General features: G+C 40.9%; 1 protein-coding gene across 3 annotated transcripts in view; it reads right to left on the bottom strand.

Annotated features, from left to right (window-relative positions):
• The window catches only part of rb1cc1 (RB1-inducible coiled-coil 1), a 192,443-nt gene that overhangs the window by 54,409 nt on the left and 113,466 nt on the right, over positions 1–24,568 (bottom strand). For all 3 annotated transcript variants that reach the window (XM_072254930.1, XM_072254939.1, XM_072254948.1), the window contains exons 15-17: positions 21,506–21,668; positions 6,903–7,011; positions 5,731–5,986 (exon numbers count right to left, since the gene is read on the bottom strand). In XM_072254930.1, the coding sequence (XP_072111031.1) occupies positions 5,731–5,986; positions 6,903–7,011; positions 21,506–21,668 (528 nt within the window). The remainder of the gene's footprint in view (positions 1–5,730; positions 5,987–6,902; positions 7,012–21,505; positions 21,669–24,568) is intronic.

The raw sequence follows: 24,568 nt of genomic DNA, 5'->3' as shown, positions 1-24,568 counted from the left end.
CAGCTTAATATTCCAGGGTTCCAATGTTTCAGATGTGATAGAGGCAGAGGAATGAAAGGTGGGGGGGGGGGGGGGGTAGCATTGCTTGGTAGGGAAAATAGTACAGCAGTGCTCAGGCAGGACAGATTAGAGGGCTTGTCTACTGAGTCCTTATGGGTGGAGCTGAGAAACGGGAGAGGTATGGCCACATTAGTGGGGTTGTATTATAGACCACCCAATAGTCAGCAAGAATTGGAGGAGTAAATCTGCAGAGAGATAGCAGGCAACTGCAGGAAACAAAGTTGTGGTGGTAGGGGATTTTAATTTTCCATATATTGACTGGGACTCCCATACTGTTAGGGGTCTAGATGGTTTAGAGTTTGTAAAATGTGTTCAGGAAAGTTTTCTAAATCAATATATAGAGGGACCAACTAGAGGGGATGCAATATTGGATCTCCTGTTAGGAAACGAGTTAGGACAAGTGAAGGAAGTGTGTGTAAGGGAGCACTTTGGTTCCAGTGATCATAACACCATTAGTTTCAACTTGATCATGGACAAGGATAGATCTGGTCCTAGAGTTGAGGTTCTGAACTGGAAGAAGGCCAAATTTGAAGAAATGAGAAAGGATCTAAAAAGCGTGGATTGAGACAGGTGTTCTCTGGCAAGGATGTGATTGGTAATTGGGAAGCCTTCAAAGAAGAAATTTTGAGAGTGCAGAGCTTGTATGTTCCTGTCAGGATTAAAGGCAAAGTGAATAGGAATAAGGAACCTTGGTTCTCAAGGGATATTGCAACTCTGATAAAGAAGAAGAGAGAGTTGTATGACATGTATAGGAAACAGGGAGTAAATAATGTGCTTGAGGAGTACAAAAAGTGCAAGAAAATACTTAAGAAAGAAATCAGGGGGATAAAAGAAGACATGGGTTGCCTTGGCAGTCAAAGTGAAGGATAATCCAAAGAGCTTTTACGGGTATATTAAGAGTAAAAGGATTGTAAGGGATAAAATTGGTCCTCTTGAAGATCAGAGTGGTCGGTTATGTGCGGAACCAAAAGAAAAGGGGGAGATCTTAAATGGGTTTTTTGCGTCTGTATTTACTAAGGAAACTGGCATGAAGTCTATGGAATTAAGGGAAACAAGTAGTGAGATCATGGAAACTGTACAGATTGAAAAGGAGGAGGTGCTTGCTGTCTTGAGGCAAATTAAAGAAGATAAATCCCCAGGACCTGACAGGGTGTTCCCTCGGACCTTGAAGGAGATTAGTGTTGAAATTGCAGGGGTCCTGGCAGATATATTTAAAATGTCGGTGTCTACGGGTGAGGTGCCGGAGGATTGGAGAGTGGCTCATGTTGTTCCGTTGTTCAAAAAACGATCGAAAAGTAATCCGGGAAATTATAGGCCGGTAAATTTGACGTCGGTAGTGGGTAAGTTATTGGAGGGAGTACTAAGAGACGGAATCTACAAGCATTTGGATAGACAGGGACTTATTAGGGGAAAGTCAACATGGCTTTGTGTGTGGTAGGTCACGTTTGACCAATCTATTGGAGTTTTTCGAGGAGGTTACCAGGAAAGTGGATGAAGGGAAGGCAGTGGATGTTGTCTACATGGACTTCAGTAAGGCCTTTGACAAGGTTCCGCATGGGAGGTTAGTTAGGAAAAATCAGTCACTAGGTGTATATGGAGAAGTGGTAAATTGGATTAGACATTGGCTCAATGGAAGAAGCCAAAGAGTGGTAGTAGAGAATTGCTTTTCAGAGTGGAGGCCTGTGACTAGTTGTGTGCCACAGGGATCAGTGCTGGGTCCATTATTATTTGTCATCTATATCAATGATCTGGATGATAATGTGGTAAATTGGATCAGCAAATGTGCTGATGATACAAAGATTGGAGGTGTAGTGGACAGTGAGGAAGGTTTTCAGAGCCTGCACAGGGACTTGGACCAGCTGGAAAAATGGGCTGAAAAATGGCAGATGGAGCTTAATACAGACAAGTGCGAGGTATTGCACGTTGGAAGGATAAAGCAAGGTAGAACATACAGGGTAAATGGTAAGGCACTGAGGAGTGCAGTAGAACAGAGGGATCTGGGAATACAGATACAAAATTCCCTAAAAGTGGCGTCACAGGTAGATAGGGTCGTAAAGAGAGCTTTTGGTACATTGGCCTTTATTAATCAAAGTATTGAGTATAAGAGCTAGAATGTTATGGTGAGGTTGTATAAGGCATTGGTGAGGCCGAATCTGGAGTATTGTGTTCAGTTTGGCCACTAAATTACAGGAAGGATATTAATAAGGTTGAAAGAGTACAGAGAAGGTTTACAAGGATGTTGCCAGGACTTGAGAAACTAACTTCAGTTACAGATGAAGGTTGAATAGGTTAGGACTTTATTCCCTGGAGCGTAGAGGAATGAGGGGAGATTTGATAGAGGTATATAAAATTATGATAGGTATAGATAGAGTGAATGCAAGCAGACTTTTTCCACTGAGGCAAGGGGAGAAAAAAACCAGAGGACATGGGTTAAGGGTGAGGGGGGGAAAAGTTTAAAGGGAACATTAGGGGGGGGCTTCTTCACACAGAGAATGGTGGGAGTATGGAATGAGCTGCCAGACGAGGTGATAAATGCGGCTTCTTTTTTAACATTTAAGAATAAATTGGACAGATACATGGATGGGAGGTGTATGGAGGGATATGGTCCGTGTGCAGGTCAGTGGGACTAGGCAGAAAATAGCTCGGCACAGCCACGAAGGGCTAAAAGGCCTGTTTCTGTGCTGCAGTTTTTCTATGGTTTCTATGGTAAGCCTCCAAACCCTACAATGTTTTGGTCCTCTTGGAGAGGAACAAGACTCAGATGGGTAAAAAAAAGAATAGATTTAAAACAAAGAGTAAAAAAGAAATAAGCTCATTTAGCAGTCTGTTTCATTATGACTAGTGAGTAGAAAAAATAAACAGCTTATAGAGAGTATAGTGCATCAAAGAACAAAGTCAATCAAAGAATCAAAGAAACAAAAATAGGAAAAAAGCTATAACAGAAGATGATGCATCCAAATATATTGGCTTAAAAATGGATGACATAATGAGCCAGAAATATTCAAATATTTGACCTAATAAATGTAAGGAGATATAATTGTATTGTGACCATAGATGGGAATTTCATATGCCAGGAACCTTGACATTTAGGAAGCATATACTGATTAGTTCTGCTAATAAAGGATTATAAAGGTAGTAATTAGGAATAATTTTAGTACAGTAGGACAGAATGAATCCATATGATTAGAAACACAAATGATAAACCTAAAGCTAAATTAAAAGAAAAATTTAGGTAAATTGGAATTGCACTAAAATAGAACAGAACGTTTGAAGACTACAAAACATTCCAAAACTGCAGAACTAGGCAAGAATAATTGTGGTCCCAACTGACATAAGGGCAGGAAAAACTATAATTGAGAATAAAGAAATGGCCTAGGCATTAAACAGTTTATAATTGGGGAGTATGCCTTATGAGAATAGGTGAGTGAACTCGGCCTCTTCTCCTTGGAGTAGCGTAGGATGAGAGGTGACCTGATAAAGGTGTATAAGATGATGAGAGACATTGATCATGTGGGTAGTCAGAGGCTTTTTCTCAGGGCTGACATAGCTAACACAAGAGGACACAGTTTTAAGGTGCTTGGAAGCAGGTACAGAGGAGATGTCAGGGGCAAGTTGTTTTTTTTTAAATATATAAAAACGCAGAGTGTGGTGAGTGCATGGAATGGACTGCCGGCAACGGTGGTGGAGGCAGATACAATAGAGTCTTTTAAGAGACTCCTGGATAGGTACATGGAGCTTGGAAAAATAGAGGGCTATGGATAATTTCTAAAGTAAGTACATGTTCATCATAGCATTGTGGGCCGAAGGGCCTGTATTGAGCTGTAGGTTTTTTATGTTTCTATTATTTTCAATGCTGAAATGGAATCTTCTAACAAGCAAAGAACATAAAATCATTAATATCATGTAATATATTCTCCAGCGCTTTCTAACAAGTAAAATGACTCAAGTCACTTGGACTGATAGATCTGGCTATTGGGATTGTGGAAGCAATTGCATTGACTTTCTAACTTATGCCTATTGTCAAAAGGGTCAGAAAGTACAAAACATGGCACTGTAAAAGGAAAGAAACAACAGCCTATTGCAGACTGGTTAGCCTAACATTTTTCTCTGCAGAATTAAATGAGTGACAGTACTCCTACAAAATAATACTATTTAATTACAAAATGTTTGATAAATTAAAAGCTTTTTGATACAACCAGCAGGGTAGATGGTGGAAAGGGAATGAAAACAGTGAATTTAATAGTAAACAAAAGCCTGTAAATGCTGGAAATCTAAAGCAACACACAAAATGCTGGAGGAACTCAGCAAACCAAGCAGCATCTATGGTAATGAATAGCTTTTCAAAAGACATTTGATACAATAACCATTAACATGGTATCCTATACAATGTTTATGGGATTGAAGTTAGCATGGACAGAAGGTTGGTTAAAGAACAGAAGATCAGTGAATAAATATGCTGTTCCAAGGTTAAATATTAATATTGTTGTACAATAGGAAAAACTACAGGGACTTCAGTTAGTCACAATTTTAATTTATGACCAAGATGAAAAGACTATTCTCAGCTACTGGCAGAACTTTAAATGCTTCTAGAAACTTATTCAGATCCTGTTAAAAGTAGTTTGTTCCACCTGTTGACAATTCCCTAACTTCTCACCTTTAAAAGGACAAGAAAATTAATGAAAATTTCTTAATCTGAACTAGGAACTAAATAGCACCCTAAGGAGTTCATTATTCAGTGTAACCGAGTATATAGGAATTCTAAGTACCAGAAATTCAAATTCCTCTGAAAACTCGAAGTTATCATGATTCCTTTACGCATTCAAAGAGCTTTACAGTTTCTGGAGGTGATAGAGGTTCTTCTGAGTTGTATTTATTTATTTAGAGATGCAGCACATTACAGATCTTTCTAGTCCAACAAGCACATGCCCAGCAACCCACCTATTTAAAATTTGTCTAATCACAGGACAATTTACAGTAACCAATTAACCTACTAACCATATGTCTCTGGACTGTGGGAGGAAACTAGAGCGCTCAGACAAAACACACACTGATTGTACAATGTACAAAAGGACACTTCTGGTCATCAACGTAAGCAAGATAAATGCTTTTTAACAAATAGAATTGAATAACGGAAAATTACCATCAAGAATCTTTTCAAAGGTTTTATTTTCTCAGGAGCTACCATATACCTGAACTAAAACATTAAGAATAGGACATAATTAGATCTCAAAACACTAAATATCACTTTATTTGTCTGGAGGCTCTTGCTTATGAGTTTATTCCTGGGTGAGTTGTAAAAAGGTATTCCCCTGTTATGGAGAAGTAATTCGATTCCTGTAAATCATAAAAATTAGTTCTCTATTTTAATTATAAGTAAAGGAATTTGTAGCAGTAATCTCCACATTAGATGAAAAAAGTTTGGAATTAGTATTGGTTTATTATTGTCACATACCAAAATACAGTGAAAAATTTGGCATGCAAACTGTTCATACAGATCTAATCATTACACAGTGCATTGAGGACAACAAGGTAAAATGATGACAATGCAGAATAAGGTGTAACAGCTATAGAGAAAGTACACTGCCGGTTTGCAAAAAAGATCAAGATCATAACCTATCAAGGTTATGAGGTCAAGAATCCAAGATGACTGGTTTTCTGATGGCTACTTACTGTACAGTCATGGTGCTTGCCTCCATTGCAGAGTCAATTCTTCCATCATCCCCGACTGTAGTAACAGATGCTAATCTTTCCGAATCAAATGGCACATCAGACCCAGAAGTAGTAGACATCTCTGCACCAGGTGGTCCAGGTGATGAAAAGCCAGAGCACACCAGTACATTACTTCGTAAGCGATTGAATTCTTCATCAAGTTTTTTCTTTTCTTGTAACAAAGTGGCTCTGTCTGCAGAGAGGGTTTCTATCAAAACTAAAAAAAATACTTTATGCAGGACATTCCAAAAAAAATTTGAATATGACAGTTAATGTAACCTTAATCTGTTACGATTATAAAATGGCTTATATGGAAAAAGGATCATATGCATTCCCGACGCAAATGACGAATAAACTCTTCTCGGGCTTCCAGCTGGGTACAGGTATCGGTTTTAAGTGATGATTCAATGACAAGCTCTGCCATTTTCATCAGGGATTTCTGATGAAGATGGCATAGTTTGTCATTGAAACGTCTGTTAAAACTAATACCCGTACCCAGCTGGAAGCCCAAGAACAGTTATATGGCTTATATTGTTAAAATCAGTCAGTTTTAACACCATGGCTCTTTTATTGAATGAAAGTGTGCAGACAACCGCATTATATTTGGATGTTTATGCAACACAAAATAAATCAAATAATTAAAATCATTCAATTTATAACACTATTTATGAATATCTTTTCAAGAATCTCAAAACTGGATGCAATTTACTAATCAGGCTCTACCCATAAGGTAATATAAGCAGCAGCAGATTTCTCTTTGTACATTGCAGGCAATGAATGAGTAACAGGTGGCTAGGCTCTTAAGTCAATAGAAGTCAAATTTATTTGCCTGAATACTAATTGGTAACCAAGGTGGAAAAGAAAAAGAGTGGTTGGTGCGTGGAATGCACTGCCTGAGTCAGTGGTGGAGGCAGATACACTAGTGAAGTTTAAGAGACTACTAGACAAGTATATGGAGGAATCTAAGGTGGGGGCTTATATGGGAGGCAGGGTTTGAGGGTCGGCACAATATTGTGGGCCGAAGGGCCTGTACTGTGCTGTACTATTCTATGTTCTATTAAAATTAAGTCTGTTTTGTCACTCGGCAACATTTAAAGGCCTGCAATTTTGTTATCTGATGTGATCCAGCTTACCTCTATCTTTTTCCTGTTGTTGAGTTAGTTTATTTAATTTGTCAGTCAGCTCATTTATAATTTGTTCTTTCTTTATTTTTTCCCTGGTTAAAACAGTGTTGAAATTTGTCTGTAAAAGAAGTAATTAGAATAAGTTAACCAAAATTGACAAAAATCATACATTGGTAACTCATCTTTTAAAGGAGTTTCTGCAGATGACCATGCTCCCATTCAAAAATAGCATAAAAAGCATTTCTTCCAGAACATAAATGTATCTGTGGCAACAGTTCAGTTATAGAAGCAAATTCTTCTCTTCAGAACTTTAGGTACAATAAAGAAATCAAAAGTCCAATCTTCAAACTCAGAACAAATTTATATCTTACCAATGCAAATAAAAGACAAACTTGTGCTCATAACTTATTACATATACCAACTTTAAAAATATCCAGGATTTGCTTTACGTACCCAAATATATAATCCCATGAAGTTTTATAGTTAACAGGGAAATATATTTTGCATTTAATTTAAATTTGGTCTCATCTCTCTTTAAACAGGCAACTTTGCATATTCTTCAGTAAGAACTAATCTCTCAGTTTTATTCCTAAAATTCAATGCCCATTTTCACAACCTAATTACACTTATACTGTAAAGGTTTACATAGAACTACAATTTGCAATTATACTAAGTGCTTTGACCAGGATCTAACTTCAGACTAATTACTTTGCATTACCCGAGAGATAGGCAAAGAAAAATAATTCCTGTCATTTCCCCTCGTCCTTTAAGGTTGTTAATTTTATATTACCCTTTTCTAGGACCATGTGCACATCCTTAATAAGTTTACAACTAGATTATTGATATTCTTAAGCATTTTAAAAGTATGACAACCTACACACTAAAGGTGCATATTCACCATCTCCCCCCCACAAACCTCACTTTAGAGGCTGCAAACCCCAAATAATCTTTGTATTTCACATTCTTCTAATACTATTTATTTTATAAAAGCTGTCTTTACTGATAACTACTGCCGATAAATTTGAGTACCTTCAATGAAGGGGCATATAGAACATATAGAATAGTACAGCACAGTACAGGCCCTTCGGCCCACAATGTTGTGCCGACCCCCAAACCTTGCCTCCCATTTAATCCCCCACCACCTCCATATACCTGCATCAGTTCCTTTATATACCATATAGGCAATGATTATATTCAACTTGGCAAACTGACGAACAATTAATCATAGACTGAGTCTATAAAAGTAGAACTCAAAAATAAGAAAGGTGCAAACACTCTGATACTACACAATCTCTCCAACAGCAACTAGAACAATGAGAACAGATATGCAGGAAGATTATGGAAAGGTATAAAACAAAAACATTGTTGTAGAAGCATCTTCAGCTTCCAGAACACAGACTGGGACCTTTTTAGTAGAAACGGGCAAAAAATCAGTTCAGTGCATTCAGGAATGTTTCTTAAATGACTCTTTAATAGTCAGCCAAGAAGAGGGACCATACAGGACCTGGTGTTGAGTGATGAGCATGGCCAGGTGACTGACCTTTCAGTGGGACAACAGTGATCACAACGCCTTTAAGTTTTAAGGCACCAACAGATAAGGTCAAGAATGCACCTTGTATATGTGTATTAAATTGAAGCCGGGAACATTACAAGATTATTAGGCAAGAACAAAGAAGAGTTAATTGGGAACAACTGTTTTTAGGCAAGTCCACATCTGACATGTACAGAGTATTTAAAGACAAATTGTACAGAGTATAGGACAGGTATGTTCCAGTACGAAGGAAGACAAGGATGGCAAGGTAAGGAAACCTTGGATGATAAGAAAGGTGGTGAATTTAGTCAAAAATTAAAAATATGAACAGTATGTAAAGTTTAGATGCTAAAATCAAAGAGGGCCATTGATGATTACAAGGACTGAAAAGAATTCAACGGAATTAGAAAAGTTAGGAAGAGCCAGAAGAAATCTTTGGCAAGTAGGATTATAGAGAATCCCAATACATTCTACACGTACATCAAGAGCAAGTGGGTAACAAGGGAGGGGGTAGAACCAGGTAAGTGTGAGGTGGTTCATTTTGGTAGGTCAAATATCATGGCAGAATATAGTATTAATGGCAAGACTCTTGGCAGTATGGAGGATCAGAGGGATCTTGGGGTCTGAGTCCATAAGACACTCAAAGCTGCTGCGCAGGTTGACTCTGTGGTTAAGAAGGCATACGGTGCATTGGCCTTCATCAACCGTGGGTTTGAGTTTAAGAGCCTAGAGGTAATGTTACAGTTATATAGGACCCTGGTCAGACCCCATTTGGAGTACTGTGCTCAGTTCTGGTCACTTTACTACAGAAAGGATATGGAAACTATAGAAAGGGTGCAGAGGGGATTTATAAGAATGTTGCCTGGATTGGGGAGCATGCCTTATGAGAATAGGTTGAGTGAACTCAGCCTTTTCCCCTTAGAGCAGTGGAGGATGAGAGGTGAATTGATAAAGGTGTATAAGATGATGAGAGGCATTGATCGCGTGGACAGTCACAGTCTTTTTCCCAGGGCTGAAATGGCTAACACAAGAAGACACAGTTTTAAGGTGCCTGGAAGTAGGTACATAGGAGACTCAGGGGTAAGTTTGCTTGTTGTTGTTGTTTTGTTTTTACGCAGAGAGTGGTGAGTGCGTGGAATAGGCTGCCAGCGACGGTGGTGGAGGCGGATATGATATGGTCTTCTATATGCGATTGAGAAAGAATGGAGGCTGCCATTTTGTGAAGCTGTTTTGTATCCTTCATTTTTATAACTGGTTTTGCTTGGCTGAACTAATACGTTAAAGTAGAAACAATGATGCTCCAGGTAATCTGCTGGACTAGAGATTATTTCCAAATAAGAAGTTATTTGTGATGAACACACACAGAACAGTGGAGGATCTCAGCAAGCCAGGCAGCATCTATGGAAAAGAGTACAGTCAATGTTTCAGGCCGAGACTCTTCAGCAGGACACTTGCTTGGATTACCAGCTTCTGCAGATTTTCTCCTGTTAGTTAAATGTGATGTGTTCTTTGGTATTAAACCTGCATATCGTATCTGAATGGTGGGGTCTGTGTCCATCCTGAATGATTCAATGGTTACTGGTTTGGTAACAGATTTAGAACAAAGAGCCATAAACTACCAGGTGTTACTTGCAAAAGAGGGCAATAAATGGATGCTGGCTTAGACCAGCCACAATAAGGCCGTGACAGAGGTCAGTCAGATAGCCTCGAGCCAATGAGACTAAAATGCAACACTGGAAGTGCTAAGTGTTTAAACTGAGGAGCCTTGAATGCAAAGCAGCAACAACTCTGGAGACGAGCCATCGAAGTTTGCTGAAGTAAATAATCGCACATCAGACACGTGGAGATTATATCAGGAACATCTACCTGGTCAGCGTAGACTACTTTCCCAGGTATTACCATTCTATTCTTTGACTGTTCATAGAGGGTCAGGGAAACTCAGGTGTGCCCACAGGAGATCAGTTGTGTAAATTCACGTGATTTTTAGTTCAGACAATAAAGTTACTTGTCAGTAAATACAGACTTTCTCTGTGCTTAACTGAGGTAATCCTTGTAAGAAGTTCATACGTAAAGGGAGAATACATTGTTACTGGTAACACTTTAAAAGTATTGAGATGCAGAGGGATCTTAGAATCCAAACACATAGCCCCCTGCCCAAGGTAGTTCCACAGTTGATAAGAGTAGTAAGTTAAGCAAATGGCATGCTTGCCTTCATTAATCGATCAACAAAATTCATGAACCTGAAAGTTATGTTGCAGCTTTATAAAACTCTGGTTGGGCAATATCTGGAGCATTGCATTCAGTTTTGTACACTCCATTATAGGAAGGATATTGAGACTTTGGAAAAGGTGCAGAGGAGATTTACCAGGATGCTACCTGGATTAGAAGGCATGTGCAATGATGCCAGGTTGGATAAGCCTGGGCTGTTTTCTCTGGAGCAGCAGAGGCTGAGGGGAGTTATGGTAGCTATTTATACGATTGAGGAACAGATAAACAGTCAGCATCGCTGGAGTAAATACTTCCTCCTCTGTTATCTGTATACAGCACATGACCTTACTGATGCTTTGCCTCACATCCATAGACTCTAGGTCCATCTCCTGAGTAAATACAGGTGCAAATTAAAAAATCTATTCTTCCCTATCTTTCAGCTCCATGCATAAATGCACACTCTGATCTTCCAGAGGAAGATTTTTGTGCCTTGCTATCCATTTGCTCTTAACATACAGTGCATGAAAAAAGTCTGGGCACCCGATCAAAATTTCTCTTACTGTGAGTAACTAAGCGAGTAAAGGATGACCCGATTTCCAAAAGGCATAAAGATGATGTATTTCTTTAATATTTTAAACAAGAAAACTTCTTTATTTCCATCCTTTACAGTTTCAAAATAACAAAAAAGGAAAAGGGCCCGAAACAAAATTTGGGCACCCTGCATAGTCAGTACTTAGTAACACCCCATTTGGCAGGTATCACAGCTTGTAAGTGCTTTCTGTAGCCAGGTAAGAGTCTTTCAATTCTTGTTTGGGGGATTTTCGCCCATTCTTCCTTGCAAAAGGCTTCTAGTTCTGTGGGATTCTTGGGCCGCCTTGCATGCACTGCTCTTTTGAGGTCTATCCACAGATTCTCGATGATGTTTAGGTCAGGGGACTGTGAGGGCCATGGCAAAACCATCAGCTTGCACCTCTTGAAGTAGTCCATTGTGGATCTTGAGGTGTGTTTAGGATCATTATCCTGTTGTAGAAGCCATCCTCACACAGGAAGGTCTTAAAAACAACTAAGTTAAGGTGCTGGTGGGGCCAAGTCAGAGTCCAGACCTCAATCCAATTGAGAATTGGTGGTTGGATTTAAGGACTGTTCACTCATGATCCCAATGCAATCTGACTGAGCTTGAGCAGTTTTGTAAAGAAGAATGTGGAAAAATTACAGTGCCCAGACATGCTAAGCTCATAGGGACCTGTCCACACAGACTTAAGGCTATAACTGGGGCCAAAGTTGCAACTACTTCTGCAATCAATTATCTTGTTTTATACTTCGAATTAATTTACATCACTTTGTAGAGATCTGTTTTCACTTTGACATGAAAGTCTTTTTCTGTTGATCACTATAAAATCTGTTGTGATTCAATGTTGTAAAACAATAAAACATGAATGCTTTTGGGGTGGGGGGTGAATACTGTACGAGCAGAATTAGGTCATTTAGTCCATCGGGTCAGCTCTGATATTCCAACATGGTTGAATTATTATCCCTTTCAACCCCATCCTTCTACCTTCTCACCTATATTCTATATGTTTCCAACAGGATCCTGTGACCCCGTACTCTTCTAAACTCCAGTGAGTACAGGCCCTGAGCCATCAAATGCTCCTCATATATTAACCCTTCTTGCAAACCTCCTCTGGACCTCCCCAATGTCATAAAAAACATGGAAAACCTACAGCACAATACAGGCCCTTCGGCCCACAATGCTGTAAGGAATGCTAATATTGCATTTGTGTTCCTCAAAATTTATGTAGAAAATCGTCCATGCCATTATTCTTTTTACCAAAGTGCATAACTGTGCATTTCCCTGCACTATATTCAGTCTGCCACTGCTTTACCCATTCTCCCAATCTGTCTAATTCTTTCTGCAGACACCCTGCTTCCTCTGCACTATCTTCCCCTGCACCTATCTTCGTAACGGCCACAAAGCCATTAATTCCTTGATCCAAATCACTGACATATTATGTGAAAAAAGCTGCCCCAACACAGACTCCTGCGGAACACCACTGAAATCCAACCAGGAAAAGTCCCTTTATTCCCATTCTTTGCCTCCTGCCAGTCAGCCAATCTTCTATCCATGCTAGTATCTTTCTAGTAATACTATGAGCTCTTATCCTGTTCAGCAGCCTCATGTGTGGCAACCTTGTCAAAGACTTTCTGATACTCCAAATAAATAGCATACACTAACTCCACTTTGTCAACCCTGTCTGTTATTTTCTAAAAGAATTCCAACCAATTTGCCAATGTTTCCCTTAACGACTTTGGCCTATTTTGTCATGTGCCTCCAAATACCTCGAAAACACATCCAAATAGACTCCAACATCTTTTCAACCAATAAGGTCACACTAACTAGCCTCAATTTCCTTTCTTCTGCTTTCCTCCCTTCTTGGAGTGACATTTGCAATTTTCCAGTCCCCCGGAACCATTCCAGAATCTACTGATTCTTGAAAGATCATTACTAATGCATCCACAATCACTTTAGCTACCGCTTTTAGAACCCTGGAGTGTAGACCATCTGGTCCAGGTGACATATCTACCTTCAGAATTTTCAGTCTTCAAAAGTACCTACTTCAAATTTCAAAGTAAATTTATTATTAAAGTATATAAATGTCACTATATACAAGCCTGAGATTCATTTTCTTGTGGGTATACTCAATAACTTGAATAACCATAATAAAATCCATGAAAGACTACACTAACTGGGCATATAATCAGTCTGCAAAAAGACAAACTTCTTGTACTTGTCCTGTAAGAGAATAAGAGATGAAGAGTCCTTGAACGACCATTGGTCGTGGGAATATATCAGTGATAGAGCAAGTGAAGTGAAAATGAAAGGGTGCAAGTGAAAGTGGAGTAACAAACCTCAATGTCGCAATGTCACACAGCAAAAAACAGGGTCTTAGACCTTAAGGAGACCTTAAGGAGTTATTGATTCCACCCACATAACCCCAGTTATTCTATCTCAATGCCTCAATTAAATAAATAACCCACGGGTTCTGCTGCTTAACTAGTAATAACTTATAGAGGTCAATTAACCTACCAACCCACACACTTTTGGGATGTGGGAGGAAAACCGGAGCACCTAGATATACTGGAGAACAGGCAAACTCCAAACATACAGTACCTGTTGTCAGAACTGAACTTGGGTCGCAAGAACAAAGTTTACAGGGGAGTTAAAAAATGAGAGTGATTAAATAATGAAGGAGGGAGGAGAAGATGGCGGCACGACACAGCGCGCGCGGCCGCTCCGAAATTATATCGTATTTGTAAGTAGGGGCCGTGCACAGTCCTGATTTGATGAAGACAGACATGAGAAGCATGGAGGAACATCTGGAGAAAATTCTGAAATGCCTGCTTCGCTGCTGTTGCTACTGTGCAATCGAGAATCTCTGGAGGGGAAGGCCCCAAATCCTTAGCTTTGCCTATTGCCGGGGCTGGGGTCAAAGCGCTCAGCAGAGATGGTGCTCGGTGTCGGAGGGCTGGTCAGAGGCTTGAAGTTTTCGAATGGACTCAAGAGTCGGCTGTCGGGTGCTTCCAGGATGCTGCATCGGTAAGTTTGTGGCGCTGGAAGCTCATGGCAGGGAGAGTTTCTCTTCCTTCTACCGTCTGCGTAAGATGATGGGACTTTCAAGAGACTGAGACTTTTTTTTTTACTGTGCCTATGGTCTGTTCTTCATCAAATTACGGTATTGCTTGCACTGTTGTAACTATATGTTATAATTATGTGGTTTTTGTCAGTTTTTTTCAGTCTTGGTTTGTCTTGTGTTTCTGTGATATCATTCTGGAGGAACATTATATCATTTCTTAATGCATGCATTACTACATGACAATAAAAGAGGACTGCGCGTCCTCATAATCTAATCTAATCTAATAACGAGGGAGTCAGTGCAAGGTGAAAGGTAGCAATGTGGAAAATGCAAAAAAAAGTCAATTTAAAAAGGAACTATAAATATAAAATAGTTAACTAAAATTAGCAAATTATTGAATAAGTATATTAAGTGAATAAAACTACTGCAAGGTTGAATAAGTTATATGGAGGAGAAATGCAAAGGAAAATAAGGGTTACAAAGAGATTACGGAAAAGAAAGGCAACTCATAAAAGGTAATCCCAAGTCTTGATTGGTACATAAAATGGGGCTAGAAAGAGAAATAAATGAGGGATAAAAATAATAAATAGACAGGCCATATCTGCAATAGAAAATGGGAGCTTTGTACAAGGGCAAGCTAAAAAAAAATCAGTTCAAGGCAGGGTGATTAGGGAAAAAAGATAAGAAAATCCTATAACCTTAGACCCCAACTCTGGATAAAAGGATGCAATGTATTTTAGTTTCAAAAGCAGATAAGCAACTGAAGAAAATGTTCGGTGTGGGTTCCATAGCAGTTTAAAGTAACTGGATTTAATAAAGGACCATTACAAAGTTGAGAGGACAAGCCGCATCTTAATTAACTCAAGTAGCATTGAAGTTTTGAGGGAAAAAAACTTCCTTCTGTCAAACCATAATCACATCTTGATGTTTCTTGATTTTCCACAGGAAGAAAATGTTTGCCTTCAGTAAATAAAAATTTTTAAACTTTTCTTTGAAAGCCATCACACATGGTCATACTTTATTGATCCCGGGGGAAATTGGTTCCTGGGGGAAATACTCACATCTAAAAAAAATGTTTTCATGGTTTAATATAGCAAAGCCATCCTCACTACGCTGGTGGCATAGTGGCATCAGCGTTGGACTGCAGAGCGGAGGTTCCGAAGCTCACACCGAGCCGGCTCCCCCCCCCAGCACACTTTCCATCTGTGCCGGGTTAAGAGCTGGTGATCTCTTTGAAAAAAAACTCACCCGGCAGAAGGCAATGGCAACCTACTGCTGTAACTTGCCTCGTATGCGAATTCCAACTACGTCAGAACGGCGTGGGAGGAAGTTGTGTGCTACCTGGAAAAATTCCAGATGCGACCTACATTATTATTATCATCCTCATTTTACAATACTATTTTTGGATGATAAGTCATCTTCGGATCCCCTGTTGTACTTCTTTCTTTCAGCTTTGAACTGCAAACATTCATGGAGCTAAGCAAGGTAATACTCCATAACTGGTTAGATGGCAGCATGCTCAGATGCAGTGGCTTCCAGGGATCAACCAAAGGCTATTATTGTCTTTTTAAAAAAATGTACAGGTTTCCCCTGCTATCCAAGAGCGTTCCTATGAAACCTTTCGTAAGCCGAAATGGCGTAAAGAAGCAATTACCATTAACTTACATGGGAAAAATTTTTGAGCATTCCCAGACCTAAAAAATAACCTACCAAATCATACCAAATAGTACATAAAACCTAAAATAACACTAACATATAGTAAAAGCAGGAATGATATGATAAATACACAGCCTACATAAAGTAGAAATAATGTATGTACAGTGTAGTTTCACTTATTAGAATCAGGAAGATTAAGCCAAAACCAATTTGTAATAAAAAAAAAAATCGGCACGTACACGCATGCGCACACACCTGCCCGAGCAAGGCTTCACAGTCATGGTAGTCTTTCTCGGGGTAAACACGAGTTTAAAGCGGGCGCCTTTTTTCATAAAAGCGAAAATCCTCTTCCGATTTCTTTCAGTAAGCGAAAACAAGTACTAATGTAGGTCTTTCGTAAAAGTGAGGTTGTGTAAAGCGAACTTTCATAAAGCAGGGGATACCTGTACTTTTCTTTTAACAATTAACATTAAGGACTTAAAATACTGCAGATCTATCTCAGCAGAGAGTTGCTGATTGGCAGAGGAACTGAAGGAGCTGGTCTTTATGCGGACTGCCATGCTGCCTGCGACAGAAAGGCATTGGTGCATGAAGGAGGTGTGCAGTCTAACAGTGAATGATCAACTTAGTCAAGTCACTTTTTACTGTCATTTTGATCATAACTGCTGGTACAGTACACAGTAAAAACGAGACAATGTTTTTCAGGACGATGGTGCTACATGAACAATACAAAAACTACACTGAACTACGTAAAACAACAAACTACACTAGACTACAGACCTATCCAGGACTGCATAAAGTGCACAAAACAGTGCAGGCATGATAATAAATAATAAACAAGACAATAGGCACAGTAGAGGGCAGTAGGTTGGTGTTAGTCCAGGCTCTGGGTATTGAGGAGTCTGATGGCTTGGGTGAAGAAATTGTTACATAGTCTGGTCGTGAGAGCCCAGATACTTTGGTGCCTTTTGCCAGATGGCAGGAGGGAGAAGAGTTTGTATGAGGGGTGCGCGGGATCCTTCATAATGCTGTTTGCTTTACAGATGCAGCGTGTAGTGTAAATGTCTGTAATGGCAGGAACATAGACCCCGATGATCTTCTCAGCTGACCTCATTATCCGCTGCAGGGTCTTGCGACCCAAGATGGTGCAATTTCCGAACCAGGCAGTGATGCAGCTGCTCAGGATGCTCTCGATACATCCTCTTTAGAATGCGGTGAGGATGGGGGATGGGAGATGGACCTTTCTCAGCCTTCGCAGAAAGTAGAGATACTACTGGGCTTTCTTGGCTATGGAGCTGGTGTTGAGGGACCAGGTCAGATTCTCCGCCAGGTGAACCCCAAGAAATTTGGTGCTTTCAATGACCTCTATGGAGGAGTCGTCGATGTTCAGCGGAGAGTGGTCGTTCTGTGTCCTTCTGAAGTCAACAATCATCTCTTTTGTTTTGTTCACATTCAGAGACAGGTTGTTGGCTCTGCACCAGTCCGTTAGCCGCTGCACCTCCTCTCTGTATGCTGACTCAAGATTCTTGCTGATGAGACCCACCATGGTCGTGTCATCGGAGAACTTGATGATGTGGTTCGAGCTGTGTGTTACAGCACAGTCGTGGGTCAGCAGAGTGAACAGCAGTGGACTGAGCACACAGCCCTGGGGGGCCCCCGTGCTCAGTTTGATGGTATTGGAGATGCTGCTTCCAATCCAGACTGACTGAGGTTTCCCAGTCAGGAAGTCTAGGATCCAGTTGCAGAGGGAGGTGTTCGGGCCCAGTAGGCTCAGCTTTCCAATCAGTTTCTGAGGAATGATTGTGTTGAACACTGAACTGAAGTCGAGGAACAGCATTCGAACGTACGTGTCTTTGTTGTCCAGCTGGGTTAGGGCCAAGTGGAGGGTGATGGCAATGGTGTCATCCGTTGAACAGTTAGGATGGTATGCGAACTGCAGGAGGTCCAGTGAGGGGGACAGCAGGGTCTTGATGTGCCTCATGACGAGCCTCTCGAAACACTTCATGATGATGGATGCGAGTGCAGTGGGACGGTCGTTGTTGAGGCAGGATACTGAAGACTCCTTCGGCACGGGAACTATGGTGGGGCCTTGAAGCACGTAGGAACGATGGCGCTGCTCAGGGAGATGTTGAAGACGTCAGTGAGAATCTCAGCTAGCTGGTCAACACATCCTCTAAGCACTCTGCCAGGAATATGGTCTAGTCCAGCAACCTTCTGTGGGTTGACCTTGCACAGGGTTCTCCTCACATCGGCCACGGTAAGACACAACACCTGGTCTTTTGGAGGGGTGGTCTTCCTCACCGCCACATCATTTTCCGCCTCAAAACGAGCGCAGAAGTTATTCACTGCATCTGGGAGGGAGGCATCACCAGCACAGGCAGGTGGTGTTGCCTTTTAGTTGGTGATGTCCTGAATGCCCTTCCCCATGCGCCACTTGTAGCTGCTGTCCTGGAAGTGGCTGTGGATTCGCTGGGCGTGTGCATGCTTTGCCTCTCTGATGGCACGAGACAGTTTGGCCCTCGCTGTTATTCAACTACTGCACAGAGTCTTGTCATCTTCAGAAGTTTTCGCATGACTCTGCCATAGTTGGATGCATCAGCAAGGGAGATGAGATTGAGTACAGGGCTACGGTAGGAAACTTTGTCACATGGTGTGAGCAGAGTTTTCTGCACCTTAATGTGAAAAAGGCTAAAGAGCTGGTGGTAGACCTGAGGAGAGCTAAGGTACCGGTGACCCCTGTTTCCATCCAGGGGGCCAGTGTGGACATGGTGGAGGATTACAAATACCTGGGGATACGAATTGACAGTAAACTGGACTGGTCAAAGAACACTGAGGCTGTCTACAAGAAGGGTCAGAGCCATCTCTATTTCCTGAGGAGACTGAGGTCCTTTAACATCTGCCGGACGATGCTGAGGATGTTCTACAAGTCTGTGGTGGCCAGTGCTATCATGTTTGCTGTTGTGTGCTGGGGCAGCAGGCTGAGGGTGGCAGACACCAACAGAATCAACAAACTCATTCGTAAGGCCAGTGATGTCGTGGGGATGGAACTGGACTCTCTCACGGTGGTGTCTGAAAAGAGGATGCTGTCTAAGTTGCATGCCATCTTGGTCAATGTCTCCCATCCACTATATAATGTACTGGGTGGGCACAGGAGTACATTCAGCCAGAGACTCATTCCTCTGAGATGCAGCACAGAGCGTCATAGGAAGTCATTCCTGCCTGTGGCCATCAAACTTTACAACTCCTCCCTTGGAGGGTCAGAAACCCTGAGCCCATAGGCTGGTCCTGGACTTATTTCATAATTTACATATTACTATTTAACTATTTATTACTATTTTTCTATTACTATTCTATTGCTATTTATTATTTCCATGACTATTACTATTTACTAATAGTAGTATTACTATTACTATTTCTATTACTATTTATTATTTATGGTGCAACTGTAACGAAAACCAATTTCCCCCGGGATCAATAAAGTATGACTATGACTATGGTTAGGGCTGTTCTGTCACCTGCTCGGAAGGCAAAGTCACGGGTCCTCAGTAGCGCACGCACCTCCACGGCCATCCATGGCTTCTGGTTAGCGCATGTAGTGATGGTCTTGGCCACAGTGACGTCATTAATGCACTCGCTGATGTAGCTAGTCACTGATGTCATGTACTCCTTTAAGTTGGTAGAATCGCCATTGGTTGCAGCCTCCCTGAACATGTGCCAGTCAGTGTACTCAAAGCAGTCTTGAAGAGCAGAGATGGCTCCTGCTGGCCAGGTTTTCACCTGCTTCTGAACTGGTCTGGAACGCCTGACGAGCGGTCTGTATGCTGGGATTAGCATAACAGAGATGTGGTCCAAGTAGCTGAGGTGGGGGTGGGGCTCCGCCCGGTACGCATCAGGAATGTTTGAGTAAACAAGGTCCAACATGTTCTTCCCTCTCATTGCATAGTCCACAGACTGATGGAATTTGGGGAGCACTGACTTAAGGTTCGCGTGGTTAAAATCTCCAGCAACAATAAACAGTCCATCTGGGTGTGCGTTCTTAAAAAAGTGACTTAGTCACTTTTCTTGTGATCGCAAGACACTTTTGGACACTGGTGGTGTGGAGTGCTGCAAGCCCAATGCATTTGTTTATTAGCAAATGGCGGGGAAGCTGCGTGGCCTCAGTCGTAGCAAGAACTAGGCCTCAAGCTGCAGTATTGCCTGTTTGGAGTCACCCAGGAGTACACCATCAGAGGGCTGGAGGTGGTGTGGCATGGCGTCCACACTGTAGTTGGTGCTGCTCCCCAGTGTTCCCTAGTAACCTAGCATGCTTGCTAGGCAAGCTCAAAACAAAATCAATGAAAGTTGATATTTTCCTGCACAGTTTAACAATGGAGATTCGTGCCTTTCTAGCAATCTCAGCCTTGTTGCTAATGATTTCTCATTGCTGACTTCAACTTTATCCTGCTTAACTTAATGCCACCATTTCTTTTCACTATTTTGAATATGTAAAGCACAAGCATTTTGGGAAATATCCACACCCATTTGCTTAATATTACCCTTCTTCATAAACCTTATTACATGCCTACTAGCTGTTAGAATACACTGAGGTAAAAGGTATACATGTTTGCAGATGATCACACTAAATAGCTTCATGCAAGTCACAAAAAGTTAGAATTGCTGTAAATATCCAACCATGGGGATTAAAGCCCATCACTGCCAAACACACCCAAAATTTTAATACTTTGACAAACTTCAATAGATATGTGGTGGAGTGTATAATGACTGGTATGGGAATGGGAACACCAACATCCCTGAATGGAAAAACTTACAAAAAGTAGTGGATACAGCCCAGTCAATCACAGGTAAAGTCCCCCACTGAACTGATCCGCAACCTATAGACTCAATTTTATAGATTCGACAACTCATGCTCTCGATATTTCTGGCTTATTTATTCATTATTATTTTTCTTCCTTTTATTTACAGTTTGTTGTCTTTTGCACATTGGTCGTTAGCATGTCTCTATCATGTGTGTTTTTTTTATTAATTCTATCATGTTTCTTTGTATTTACTGTGGACACCCACAAGAAAATGAATCTTAAGATAGCTTATGGTGATATATACAGTATGTACTTTGATATTAAATTTACCTTGAACTTTGAAACACAAGAAACCACCATTAGGTATGGCATTTTTCATTACTTCACAATATTCTACAACACAGCACAATTGCTGTTACAACATGAAAACAGTTAAAATTAATACACAACCAATATTCACAACAATGACCGTATAATAATTTCTAAGGTGTTGATTAATGAATATTAGCCAGGATAGAGAGAAAAGTCTCCTTTTCCAAGCAGAGCCATGGTATTTTTCACATCCTCCCAAAAGACAGTACAACAAAAAGTTAGTAACACATGCAAAGCTCACATGACAAGCAATACATCACAGCTGACACAACAAGAGTACTGCACTGAATTGTCAGCTGAAGTCTTGCACTCAAATAATTGAGAAATCATAATATTCATAAGTCGAACTACTATAAGATTTAACTTTGAATATTTGTAATTTTGTTGCTACAAAATACACAAAATAGGGACATTTACCTGCTGTTCAGCTATGAGTGATGTTTTAAGGAGTTTAAGTTCTTCATTCCTTTTTTCCAGTTGATCTATCAAACTGGCCCTTTCTTCTTGAAACTTCCCTCTAATATCAGCAATATCATCTGGAGGAATGAAACTTTCTGATGCAGATGAAAATTGAACTTCCCTGTATTAGACAAAATAAAAAATAGGGGTTGGGCACAGGAAAGTGTAAAACATGATTTATCTGAAGAATCTTCTAAAAATTACTTATACATTTCAATTTATCACACAGCATAACAATAGTTTCGAAATGACAAACTTCATTTAAAATACCTCTTTTTTATTTGAGGCACTGTCTAAAAAATTAGTGTCATACTGCACCATGAATATTCAGCATGATTAAAATAAAAGTGAAAAGTACCATTTGGCCAACAGCATTGCCCAATGGTGGACATTAGCAAGGTCTTTGACAAAGTTCTGCATGAGAGGCTGGTCATGATGATTAGGTCACTTGGTATTCAATATGAAGTAGTCAAATGGATTCAGCATTGGCTTAGTTAGAGAAGCCATAGAGTGGTAGGAGTGGGCACGTGGCCAAGTGGTTAAGGCACTGGACTAGCTACCTGAAGGATGTGAGTTCGAGCCCCAGCCGAGGGAACGTGTTGTGTCCTTGAGCAAGGCACTTAATCACATATTGCTCTGCGATGACACTGGTGCCAAGCTGTATGGGTCTTAATGCCCTTCCCTTGGACAACATTGGTGTTGTGGAGAGGGGAGACTACTGGCCTTCCATACAACCTTGCCCAGGCCTGCGCCCTGGAAAGTGAAGACTTTCCAGGCGCAGATCCATGGTCTCGCAAGACTAACCGATGCCTCAAAAAAAAGTGGTAGAAGATGGCTCTCTCTCCGAGCCAACGCCTATTATTAGTGGTGTGCCATAGCATTTAAAGTTATCTATATCAAAGATTTAGAAGATAATGTGGTAAACTGGATCAGCAGATTTGCAGATGACAATAAGATTTGGGGTGGAGTGGAGAGTGAGGAAGGCTATCAAAGTTTGCAGCGTGATCTGCACCAGCTGGGAAAATGGGCTGAAAAATGGCAAATGGAATTTAATGCAGATAAGTATGAGATGTTGCAATGGGAGGACAAACCAGGGTAAGACTTACACAATGAATAAAAGGGCACTGAGATGTGAGGGATCTGAGAATAAAGATTCATAATGTGAAAGTGGCATCACAGTCATATGAGCTTGGCCTTCATACGTCAGGATACTGAGTACAGGTTTTGGGATGCTACCTTTCTTTCAAAAAGTTGTACAAGAATTTGGTGCTGCGGAATTTGGAGTATTATGATCAGTTTTGGTCACCTACCTACAGGAAAGGTACCTATAACCTTGAAAGAGTGCAGAGAAAATTTACAAGGATGTTGCCAGGACTTGAGAACCTGAGTTACAGGGAAAGATTGAATAGGCTAGAACTTTATTCCCTGGATCACAAGAGAATGAATGGAAATCTTAAAGTAGTAATCAAAATTATGAGGCATATACAGAAGATAGAGTGAATGCATGCAGACTTCTTCCTGTTAGGTTGGATGAGACCAGAACTAGAGGTCAAGTTCAAGTTTAATTGTTATTCTACCATACATGAATGCAGCCAAATGAAGCAGCATTCCTTCAAGGCCAAGGTGCAAAACACAGTGGCAAAAGCACACATAGCTGCAATTGCAGAAAAAGTCAATAAAAAACATAGTCCAAGTCCCTGTGTGACATGGCTTTTAGATAGATGGTGCACGAGAAGTTATCCTAATTCAACTTGTCTTCCACTGAGCAAACAGTGGAGGCCAGCCCACAACACAGTACGGATTCCAGAGCACCCACAGAGGCCTCTGCTCTCTCCCATATCACCTCTGATGTCTCCTCTCCTGGGCAGCTGCAACAAGTGACACTGTCACAAAGGCCTGGTCTGTGCAACAATTAAGGCAACGCAGTGTGCTCGCTGTTGGTCTTGCTAATGAGCCAGTGAACAGGACTTACAGTATTCTAAATTACCAGTGTCCACCAGGGTCTTACAATCACAATAAAAACATCCAAGACAATCATTTGCACCATTTGTTGGAACGCACACTGCCTCCACACAATGGTACACAAGTCCAGTTCCAGGAAATGATAGACCGGTTAGCCTGACGTCGGTGGTGGGAAAGATGCTGGAGTCAATTATTATAAAAGATGAAATTACAACACATCTGGATAGCAGTATCAGGATCAGTCTGAGTCAGCATGGACTTACGAAGGGGAAATCATGCTTGACTAATCTTCTGGAATTTTTTGAGGATGTAACTATGAAAATGGACAAGGAAGAGCCAGTAGATGTAGTATACCTGGACTTTCAGAAAGCCTTTGATAAAGTCCCACATAGGAGATTAGTGGGCAAAATTAGGGCACATGGTATTGGGGGGCAGAGAACTGATATGGATTGAAAATTGGCTGGCTGACAGAAAACAAAGAGTAGCGATTAACAGATCCCTTTCGGAATGGCAGGCGGTGACCAGTGGGGTACCACAGGGTTCAGTGCTGGGACTGCAGCTGTTTACAATATATATTAATGATTTAGATGAGGGAATTAAAAGTAACATTAGCAAATTTGCCAATAACACGAAGCTGGGTGGCAGTGTGAAATGTGAGGAGGATGTTATGAGAATGCAGGGTGACTTGGATAGGCTGGGTGAGTGGGCAGATGCAGTTTAATGTGGATAAATGTGAGGTTATCCACTTTAGTGGTAAGAACAGGAAGGCAGATTATTATTTAAATGGAGTCAAGTTAGGAAAAGGGAAAGTGCAACGAGATCTAGGTGTTCTTGTACGTCAGTCACTGAAAGCAAGCATGCAAGAACAGCAGGCAGTGAAGAAAGCAAATATAACAAGGGGAATTGAATATACCAAGGGCCTTCATAACAAGGGGAATAGAGTATAAGAGTAAAGGTCCTTCTGCAGCTGTACAGGGCCCTGGTGAGACCACATCTGGAGTACTGTGTGCAGTTTTGGTCTCCAAATTTGAGGAAGGACATTCTTGCTATTGACGGAGT

This window comes from Mobula birostris, chromosome 1 (assembly GCF_030028105.1).
Source record: "Mobula birostris isolate sMobBir1 chromosome 1, sMobBir1.hap1, whole genome shotgun sequence".
NCBI lineage: Eukaryota > Metazoa > Chordata > Chondrichthyes > Myliobatiformes > Myliobatidae > Mobula > Mobula birostris.
The sequence above is the reverse complement of the archived record's forward strand: the minus strand, read 5'-3'. Positions and strand labels throughout refer to the sequence as shown.